An 11416-nucleotide genomic window follows, 5' to 3' on the forward strand; every position below is an offset into this window, starting at 1 on the left:
CGACCGGCTGTTAGTGAAGCAATGAAGCTTCAAACTGCTTCTCCACGTAGAGACCAAGCACCCTGTGCACAAGCATAAGCTTCAGGTCATTGTCTCTCACATGGGACTGTCTCCTAGCAGAGAAACAAGCTCAGGGCTCCCATTGATTGTTATTAGTTGTTTTTGTGGCGCATATGTGTCTTATTTTGAAGGGATATGTAAACGTTACCATAGCAACCAGAGTCAGAGCACATTAGGGCAGGGGTCGATATGAGATGAGAGGAGTGGAGCTTGTGAGTTTTAGGTCTGGTTCACACGATGTAACGATTATCAGCCGATTTTCCAAAGTCCAACAGGTTTGATGGGTTCGTGTGTCCAGCCACACGGCAGGAGCAACACCACAAGAACCAATTCCACTCAGACATCCCCATTCCAGAAGAAAATCCGCTAAAACCTCCAACATACCATATGTGAATTTATAGTTTGTGGACTCATTTTGAATGATAAAAGATGTAACAAAAAGACAAGGCGTGTTGGCTGCACATCGATGGCTTTAGATTTAGTTTCCGAGTTGACCAGTCAGAAACATTCCAGAAAGAATACAGGCATGTCAAAAGGAGCTCAAGTCACTCTCTGGATATTATTGGCTCGGAAAAAGCCATTTCATAACATTACTGGTCGAATACTTTGTCAATCAAAAAGGGGGTAATAATGGTTTTAATTAATACTATTTGCGCCATTTGAACTTCAGGGTCTTTGCAGACATTGCCTGAACTTGGCTCCGGTTACCATTTTAGCACTTTTTACGGATTACCGTTGTTCAGAATTCCCAACAATTCCCTGCCACAATCAGAATCAGCAGGTCAGATTGTTTAAAGGTCAATGACTGGGCAAAACACTGCAGTCTGTGCACCTGTAGATGTAAACCCTGGCTCCTATGATCATAACAGCTGCTTAGCTGTTGTGTGTTCACAGAGAAAAACTTTGATGGACAGTTACCTGTCCCACCAATCGAGCTAAGAATTGAACCCCAGCACCGCATATAGTCATAACCACTGGTTACCACAATTACAGGGAAACTACATATGAATATGATATGCTATAATCTGGAGCAAAACCAGCTGGCCAGAATGTAATTTTTTTTTTGTGCATTTAGTGTCTGTTTACGTCTACACCTTTCACTTTGTCCCTGCAGCTAGTAACGCCAGACAAATATGAGGTCAAGGGATCGATGGAGGAAGCGGCTATCTTCCTAACATCTTGCATCGAGCCGAAGATGCAAGTGACAATCACTTTAACTTCACCGGTCATCAGAGAGGAGCCGGGCCGGGAAGGAGGTTGGGAAACTCATCACAAACTTGCCATTGCACTTTTTTCTGGTCTTTCTGTTCTCTCTATGCAAACAGTTTCGGTATGTTGGTTGATATTCACAAAGAGCATTGTTCTGCTGGCACTACTCAAAGATTCACATGTTGGATCAATTTCCTTCCTTCTTTAGACTTTCTTTTTTTATTTGGATTGTGAGAGCTCTTTCTTCTTTGGGACAGCTTGTTTTCCCTCTTTGTTCTTTAAACGGATCATTTTTTTCAATGACATGCATGACCTCTATTACTGGTCTGAAGTTAAGAGCCTCTGAGAGATCCATGACTTGGTTAATTTACCTGTAGTCCCATTGTGATTTTATGGGTCACGTTAGCTTGTTTATCAAATGGAAAGTGCCAGCAGTGTTGCTCTTCTATCTTCTGCTCTGTGATTCCTACCTCTCAAATGCTTTCTTTTATCCTTGGAACAAAGCATGATCAGTGTTTGCCTTGTGTTAAGTCTAGTTATTCCAAGGTGAGATTCTATTTTGTTTCCTGTGTTCCAGGGGATTGTTTCCATGTGTATGTTGGCTATACTCAATGGAAGACATGATTACATCTTTTCCCTATATTTAGTTTGAGATCAGTTTAAGATATTTTTTTCTTGACAAAGAAGTAGACAAGCTGAATTTGTTCAAATGCTGCAGTGAAACCAGAATTGTGTAAGAGCAGAGGAAATTGATGTAATTTTCCCACAGGAAACAAATCTTCTTTTTGTGTGCTGGTGAATGGTTCACCATGCTTACGTCCCCTGTTCTGAAGTGCTCCCCTGAGTTGACCTCTTTTTATTCCAAACACTCAAATTTGAGATTGATTCCTCTCTAAGACAACTCTTTGCCATTTCAGATTCAACTGGCAATAAAAGATAAGGATAAATGATTTAACACAATTCAATTCAAATATAGAAATTGATCAAGCCAAGGAGTGGAAAATGTATTGTTTTTCATTATTCTTAGGGGAGTATTGTATAAAGTTCAGGAAAGAAGGTTTCTGTAGAGGAATCTATGGTTGCATCGGAGCGCAAGCTTTAATGACCGCTGGGGTCTTATTCCAGCCTACTGATGTTAGGTATGCATGCAGTGATATCTAACCCCTTTGTTTTTGGCTAATCGTCATTGTTCTTCTTTGGCAACCATTGCTTCCTCCTTTTTTAAATTTTGTAGTTATACACAGTTTTGCATAATATTGAATTATTCTTCATAAACACACCACAACCACCCACAGAGGATTGTGTCCTAGTGAATCTCATATGGCCCAACAGTCTCGGAAGGATTTTTGACCAAGGTTTTCTCACATCCCAAAAACTTTGCCACACCTGCTATTCCCATGCCACTTTTTATCAGGTCATTCTTTTTAGCGCTTTCTTAGTGTTAAATTTTTCAGTTCATATAACTGATTGGTAGACATTCAAACCTTAACTGTGAATAAATACTATTCACAAAAAAAGTTATATTGAAGTTTCAGATTTTTACCTGATAAAATGGTTTTGGCCTAAATAGTTCTTATTCAAACCTCTCCAGTTTTTTTACTAAACACATAAGTGAGTTTGTTGAATCAGTAATTGCATACCCATTTGAAAATTAGTTGAAGGACACAGCCAGCTGCCATCAGCTTTGTTCCTCGGCAGGGTAATTTTTTTTGTTAGACTGTATTTATTTTTTAAATTACTAAGGGCAGAATAAGTATAAAGTTTTGTTAGAAAGAAACATTGGTATGTGTGGCAATGTGTTTGTTCTATGCCAGCCTCGCTGACCTGGTCAAACACCCATTCCTCATCATCGTTTTGACACTTGAAATCCATTTTTAGATGTAACCTCGGGTATGGTGAAAGACCCAGCGGACGTCTTGGACAGGCAAAAATGCCTTGACGCTCTGGCTGCTCTGCGCCACGCTAAGTGGTTCCAGGTTCGGAACATCATTTTACTTTCTCATTGTAGCCTTATGAGATGTATTTTTTAAATTTTTAAAACCTTTTTTTCTTTTTGTTTTTTTGATAAACAGGACAGTTCATATTTGAACCAAAAAAAAAGCATATTCAAGGATGCCAGTCTGATCATCTGATTTATGTTCTTTGTATATATTATAAATCTCAGCCCATCTGAGTCCTTCATATAAAACTTGAATAATCCCGTTGAATTGGCATCCTTGTATTATTTTCAACATTTTTCGACTACTACATAAAATTCCATAAGGCTGCAACATAACTTGCACAAATGCCTTTATGTCCAACGTTTGTATATTCATTCTTAACTTTTTATAGAATAGGGATTGAGAGAAAAGTGAACATCTGAGTACTTTCCTGTGATTTTGCTAACTGAGCAAATAACACAGGCAAAGAAACTGATTTATTTGCCTCTTTCAGTCCCTATACTCTTCTCTCAGGTGGACTGTTGTACTTCTCAGTCCCTGTTTGTGAGAAACTACAATCAGTATGGGGTCAGGGTTTAGAAGATGGCAAGAAAAGTCCTAATTCTTGTGCATCTTGTAAACTCACAACTCCTTTACTAACTGTGAGGAACAAGACTACTGGGAATGGCAGCTAAATGCAAATGTTTGGCTTAAATACATCAAACTGTGTTAAAGCTTCCATTATGCACAGTAGTGATTGGACCTCTATAATGTAACTGATTCACTTGTTTGGTCCATTTATCTCTTGCCAATCTTGGTCACGCCATAAACCTAACTGTATTGCCTCAAAAGGCTAGAGCCAATGGTCTTCAGTCCTGCGTGATCATCATCCGAATCCTGAGAGACCTTTGTCAGCGAGTCCCCACATGGTCACCTTTCCCAGGATGGGTAAGTTCACAATATTGCTGATTTATACGCTTAACTCATTTAGTTGTTGTTGTTTTTTTTTTTTTTGTTTGTTTGTTTTTTGTCTAGTTTGTAATTTCTTTGTTTTTCTTCATTATCATAATTCAGCATCTGAAGGTCCCAGTAGGTTTTGCTGATAAATGTGGCTTAAATATTCAGATTTCACTTCGTGGAAACTCCTTATATTGCCCTTGTTTTTTTGCTGTATATTGCATTTTCCCCAATTAACATTTATCATGATAATAATATAACATAACTATTCAAAATATTCTCCAGTCTTATTTGCTTCTGGTGATATTAAAATCACTATTGCATTTTCTTCTAATTTAAAGTGTAACTAATCACCAAATTATTATTTTTTGCTGAAAAACTGCCTAAATAGGTGTGATGGAGACCTGGGATTCCATCACTAATAAATGATTATTGCTGTTACGTAAAATTTATTTTCAGAAAATTGCTTTTGTTTCAGTTCTTTATTTCAGTTACGTTGTGACATTTAGTTAAATATTCTTTCAGGCAGGGGGACTGACCATCCTTCCTGTACAGGGAGAATGTGTCCCTGTACAGAATGTCAGTTTTCAATTTGAGGTTAATTGATTGAGCCTTACCTTTTCAGGTGTTTCTTCAGCAGCAAAAGCTCCAGGTGCTGCTAAAAAGCCTCTGGATCATACCATTTTCAGTTAGGAGTGGTAATACAATGAGGAGTTATATTAAGTTAAATTTATTCTTTGATTGATCTTGGTTTTGAAACTAAGATTAAGACTAAAACTAACAGAGGGTGGTGTTGGTGCAGCCAGTGGTGAAGTGAAGCCAGTTGAGTTGATTGTGAAATGCAGCACATAAGTCCAGGAGAATCAGGATGGAGAGAGAATCAGCATCAGATGATATCAGGTATTCTCGTGCTGTGAGTGGGATGAAAATTCGACTGAATATTATTGAGGTTTAGATCATTTTGAAGGTGGATGGAAACTGCTTTTGGTTATGAGGGGCTGATTGGAGATGAGACTGTAATTGGAAAGGACTTCTGGGTCAAAAGTGGGGCTTATATAGCTTGGTAAAAACTAGCCCCTCGTCCTCCATGATTTGTTTCATCCAGTGTTTATTGAAAAATGATACATCCTGGAGGATTAAGTGTTGAAGTTTTAAATTTCACCCAGTTGCTAATGACAGATGAAATGGGCTGTTAGACAGTATGAATTTTACAGCAAGCTATCCACAACTGTCTCCCACTGTGAAGAGAGAAGAGCAAATCTGAACAAGGCTTCAGTTAATTATTTATTACAACCCAACACAGACTGAAGAGCTTCATTCACTTCCTTTTTGAGCAGAATTGTACAGGATTGCAATGGCCAGCCTAAGTATTATGAGGATAATTGTTTTTAAATCACAGAATCTAAAGAAAACCAACACTTGCATGATTTAAAACGATGGACTACTGTGTTTTCATTCTATGTACACAAAAGCTGTTAATAAGAAATATTTCACACAGACTGATATAAATTCCACAACATTTCAGAGTCGTATTGTTTCTGTCTGTAGTAATCAGGTCAAACGCTGGTGCCATCTTGTCTTGTAATGAGGGTAAGTCAAAACATGAACAATTCAAGCTGAGCACACAGAAGGGGAGGATGTTGTGAGAGTTTCAGCGAAGACTTGAGCGACTTATGTGCAGTTTTGGAGGAAGAGGCTGTACGGTACAGAGGGATTATCAGTTGACGTCACCCAGCATCATCACCCAGTGTATTGTGTAGTCTGCCTGTAGAAGGAAAGCAACAATATTGTATTCTACTATTTACAATTGGGCAAAGAAAACTATTTCCAACTCTGAGCCTGCACAGACCATGCAGCGTGGGGCTATCTGATATAGACGTCAGGTTTTATTTTTAGTACAGTATTGCACTGCCTCTCATTCAGGCTGCTGCACTTTTAGTTTCTGATGACTTAGTTCAATATATGCAACATTTTTATGACAGAAGGTTACTTGATTGTACTATAGAGTGGAATCATGAGCCCTATATAATATTGTCCCTTTAAAGGTGCCAGTGAGTCCTACATTGTTTAGATGTTCTTCAGTGGATCAGTCTTCAATAAGCTCTTAGATTCTATTTGGTAGACTGACCTCTGCTTGGAACGTTCTTCACTGTTTAATCTTTATTCCCTGTGTAATGGTGCATACTGTGATTTTGTCAATTTCAATTCAATTTATTTTTTTTCATGGGGCCTATTCACAATAAATGTAGTAGACTATGCCCAGAAATCTACAGATTCCAACTGGATTGCTTTTATTTCAATTGGATCCTAGTTATTAAATAATGCAGTAAAATTCAGTTTATTATGCTAAAAAGTTGAAGGAAACGTTGCCCATTGCATGCAGTTGCTGACTGGCAGCTTTCACTGCCACAGGGGCCAATTGCGGACAGGAGGCCCTCCACAAAAATGTTTTGTAATTTCTTCATAGAAATAGAAAAAAGTTGGTCCCTTATTAATTACAAAATAATGTGTTTTTAAAATTGTTTTTATCAGTAAAAAATAAATGTCACAACTCTCAGACCAAAAAGCACACATCCAATTTGCATTGAACCCCTTGGACCTTCATGAAATGGTTCGTTCCTGACGCTGACGATGGTGGACAGCAGTCAGTAGAAGTCAAGAAAGACTATGGCAGTTACTGTGCCTCCAACAAAAAGTAATAAAGTCAGGTACACAAAAAAGAGAGCGCGAAAAAGACAAGAGTGACAATTTGCAGTGCAGTTTTTCTTCGAGAGATGGTTCGACCATTTAGCAGCTAGCTTAGTTACAAACTGTTTGCTTCCATTTCACTAGCATTTAAAGAACAAAGTTAAAAAAAAATCTACCAACATATTCAAATATTTAAGTTGTCCCTGTACTCTTTACCACACTTAAGAACAGATGAGTCAGACAGCAGCAGCTCTAAGCCCCATATCAGAATAATCCCTCCCTGTCCCAGTGAAAATGGTGAGCAACACTGTGTTCAGTGACAACCTAGTTAGCATCATTCCAGGGAGTCTATGCATATTTTCCTATCTCACTGCTCTTTTTACCATTACACAACAAAGCAATATATTTATTAGTGACAGAAATTCAAATAATCTTTATAAATTATAATGACAAACAGCCTCTTGTGAGTCCAGATAGTTCTGCCGTAGCTTGCATTTAAATGACAGATATCTGTTGCCACGTCCCTCCTGACCCATCCACTCTTAAGTGAAATTGAAGCTATAGGATATACTTTTATTAACAAAAGGCACATATGTGTTAAGACTGCCAATATGTTGAGAGATTATCTGAAAATAATTTATTTCCTCTGCCTTCTCCCAGTGCTCTACCCTACCTAGAAACAATCAGAGGCATGAGGGGGGTTTTAGCGCTGTAAATCTCAATATTTAACCGTCAGTAGTAGGTCAGGGAGGAGATGCAGGAAATGAATCTTTTCACAGATTATCTGTCTCATAACAAATTCATGACAAGAAAGCAAGGCAGTTGCATGCCTTTAAAATTGTGCTGCTTTTTATGGGTCAAATAGACTCAAGAAATTGTAACAGCAGAGCTGCCCAATTACATTTTTTGTCATGGGGCCCAAGTTTTCTAGCCACGGCTGAGTACTTTCTATTTTAATTCAACAAACACACATTCTCCTTCGAATCCCATAAGTTGTTTTTATTGTTGTCTTCACGCAGGCAATGGAACTGCTGGTTGAGAAGGCCATAAAACAGCGCCTCAGCTCCTCTCGGCCCTGGTGATGCACTGAGACGTGTCTTTGAATGCATTTCTTCTGGAATTTTACTTCCTGGTGAGATGTCCTTGAATGTTTTCTGCAGTTCTGCAGGTGTGACGACTTCAGTGTTTTTTATGTGGGAGTCAAGGGAAGAGCTACATGGAACATTTCAGAGAAAATTTCTGTTAATTAAAACAACATGCATATTTGAGATCAATTTTATTGATCAGGTTTGATTAATTTATATCTTATCCAGTCAACTCCCTGAGTCCAGTGGACCCTGTTTCTTAATCCTCCCACCTCCTGCAGCCTTAGAGCAATGCTTAGGAAAAATGGCAGATGTCACGGTCGGTCAAGGCAGGATTTTATGCAGGCATCCATTAAAGTTATTGTTTATTTAAATTGTTTTACCCTGTGCACTGTCCAGCAGGATCATGCTGTGTGCTTATACAAGTTTTTTTTTTTTTCTTTGTGGTTTCACCCCAACCCACAGTGCTTCCTCGCTGTCTCATTGTGGTATTTGCTGTGCTCCTCCTGAGCATCATGCTAAGGGTACAAGAACTGCACTGGACTCAGCGAGCTTTACACTGTGCGCATCGTGACGGGGTCCCACTGACCTTGCATGTGCCTTTAGCCCTCACTTTCCCACTGTGTGACAGTGACATCTGCCTTGCTCCTCCTGGCATCATGCTAGGATCCTGGGAGGTTAAACCCGACACATGTCCAGATATTTAACGTTTTTACACCTGCTTTTTTAATGAGCTTTGTCACGGTGCTCCCTGCTTGCTCTGTTTTGGTGACAGCTGGTTACATCAACAAGAATTACCGCTTTTAGCCAGTAGACTGAAGATCTCAATCATAGGAACATTTTCTATTATTTCTACCATATACTGGGTGTATCGCACATTCTTATTGCGATATGAATTTTATGCCACGTTGCACATCCCTAGTTGCTCCTATGCACAATGGGCATATTAACAAAAAGAGCCGGTCCAATTGGAGTTTTATTGACCTTGTGCTCATAAATGTAGGATTTCTTGCAGCAACACAACTGGTTTCGTGTCCCTGTGCAGGTGGACCAGGGTTGTTAGATCCGTGTGAGAAGAAGCCTGTGGATACCCTCACTGCCATGGGAGAGCAGCAGAGAGAGGACATAACCTCCAGTGCTCAGGTACATTCATTCTGATAGTTTGCTTCAGATATTTGGCTCTTTGAATATTCATTTTTATCATACGGTTGTAAATACTGATACTAAATAATGACAATAGATTCTAGTATTTGCCTTAATGAGCTGCTCTAATTTCATCACGTGAAATACCAGTGATTTATAAATGATTTAATTCTTTCTAAATGACAGGTTGTCCCTTTTTTCCAACTGATACGAGACAGACTGAAGCAAAGTTAGGCATTTATACTGCATTCCAAAACAAATCCCTGTTCCTCTTTAATACATTTTCACTTGAAATAATCAGTTCTGCTGTAAATTAGATTGTTAGAGAATTGATTTAGAGAAGTTCTGAAATGTTTATGTAACAGTAAGACTACACCTCCCAGGAAACTTCCATTTAGCTTTTACCTACTGGAGGAGTTAAGTCATGTAAAGCTGCAGTAGAGTTTGAAAACAGAAACAATCAACTTCACTTTCCTCAGAAGTAAAGAAGTGAATCAGCAACATTGTTAAACTGCAGCACAGGCCTCAGGTCAGACTTAAAACACATTAACTGTTTACTTTGACTCGTCGTCTCTCTTTCCAAACCCTGATGGAGCGACATTTGTTTGAACACATTGTCATTGTTTTGCAGTTTGCTCTTAGGCTTCTGGCGTTCCGTCAAATTCACAAAGTTCTGGGTATGGATCCCTTACCGCAGATGAACCCTCGGTTCAACGTTCGCAACAGCCGAAAACGCCGTCATGACAACAGCGATGGAACAGACAGCTTTGAAGGGGAAGGCAAAAAAGACAAAAAAGATTTTGATAATTAAAGTTTTTCTGTTGTCACTTAAGTGAAACCCTAGAAAAATGTCCTAGAACTGTTGTTCGCCTGTTTCGTGTGTGCTGTTTTTTTTTCTCCCTACAAAACAGTGTATCTGAACCAAACTCTGTATTACCAACACAAACGTTAAGCTCTGTTCTTTCAGTTGTAGATTTTCAGAATGCTGGTGCTTGGCAAAGTAAACGAGCTGCTGTGCTTGTTGTGTAGAAACATTGAAGGACCGTAGGTCTGCTGCTCTCACCTCACCTGACGACATGAGCCGAAGCTCAAAGGATCACTGTATCCACGTTTGGACCATCAGCTCAGAGGAGTACTGACTGTCAATGACTTTATTCATCTGTATAGTTCTATCCAGAGTTATGTGTTGTTGCTATTGTGACACAGATGGGCCAATTGAAAGTTTTTCTAAATGAATAACTCATCTAAATGCAAGTGTTGTTTAATGCTGGTCTTGTTATGTTTCAGTGCTTAACATCACTTAAAAGTACCAACAAAGCAGTGCATACCAGAATTTTAGCTCTTCATTTATCTTTGTAGTTAGTGGAATTGTTGTTTGATTTTTGCATATGTATCTGAGAGTATTTCTAATCTATTAATAGAAAAAATAGCTTTAATTTTGTGATTTTTCTTTTCTTAAAGGAACGAACATTTCACATCCTATACTGTCTGTTTTTATATTAGGTTTTTAGTTAAATGCAACATTAATGGCTTGCCTCTCAATTGTTAGAAGCTGAATTATTTCAAGGCAAGAAATATGATTAGAGCGCATGACTGGTTGTGGAAGCAGTGATGACGTAAACGCCCTCCATCATGGCTTCTTTTGTGAATGTTTGCTGTATCTTGTTCTGCCCAGTTCAAGTGGCAGAATAAAAGCATTTTTAGATGGCTGAATATTTGTAATAAGCTATTTTTTCTTGTTTCCTTTTCTAGTTTTCATTTTTGACTAATCAATCATATGAAGGGGGTTCAGGTGTTCAGGGATACTAACCTAATGCAACTTGGGCAGTAATTGGCTTATTCTCCAGATTTTTATTTAACCAATTGAGCTTTTTAAACTATATTAGAAATACATGAAAATATACTTTTGTTTTTTTGTTCAATCACATATGCATTCCAGTTGATCCTTGTAATTAAGCAGTACAATAAGCTCAGTTATTCAAAGTATTTTAAAATATTCCCCAGGAAACCCAACAGATTGCATCAAGTCAATAATGTAGTCACAGCAGAAAATGTAATGTTATTGTCTAATAGCATTCCTTTAATAAACTCTTGATCATTTTAGGAAAGGTTGCATTTTCAGCTAAAATATCCTAATGTGAAAAGCTCAGTCCTTTCTGCTTCACTCAACATTAGTACAGTGTAGAACTGATGTGTTGCTCATTCTGGGGCAGAAAAGACTTGCTGGAGCATTCTGTAGCACATCTAGGCTGCAGTAATGTGTCTGCTCCTCAGGCTGTCAACCACATTACAGAGGTGATGAAAGGCATCATCAACCTTTCATCACCAGGATGCTGGTGAGAGATGGCATTCTCT

General features: G+C 38.6%; 1 protein-coding gene across 1 annotated transcript in view; it reads left to right on the forward strand.

Annotated features, from left to right (window-relative positions):
• The window catches only part of zfr (zinc finger RNA binding protein), a 45968-nt gene extending 34799 nt beyond the window's left edge, over positions 1-11169 (forward strand). Inside the window, 7 exon segments of the mRNA XM_055024834.1 lie at positions 1175-1316; positions 3148-3245; positions 4041-4136; positions 7853-7882; positions 7884-7965; positions 8964-9061; positions 9693-11169. Of these exon segments, the coding sequence (XP_054880809.1) occupies positions 1175-1316; positions 3148-3245; positions 4041-4136; positions 7853-7882; positions 7884-7965; positions 8964-9061; positions 9693-9872 (726 nt within the window). The 3' untranslated portion in view covers positions 9873-11169.
• The last annotated feature ends 247 nt before the right edge of the window (positions 11170-11416 follow it).

The sequence above is a fragment of the Poeciliopsis prolifica genome, unplaced genomic scaffold, assembly GCF_027474105.1.
Source record: "Poeciliopsis prolifica strain line A6 unplaced genomic scaffold, Auburn_PproV2 SCAFFOLD130, whole genome shotgun sequence".
Lineage (NCBI taxonomy): Eukaryota > Metazoa > Chordata > Actinopteri > Cyprinodontiformes > Poeciliidae > Poeciliopsis > Poeciliopsis prolifica.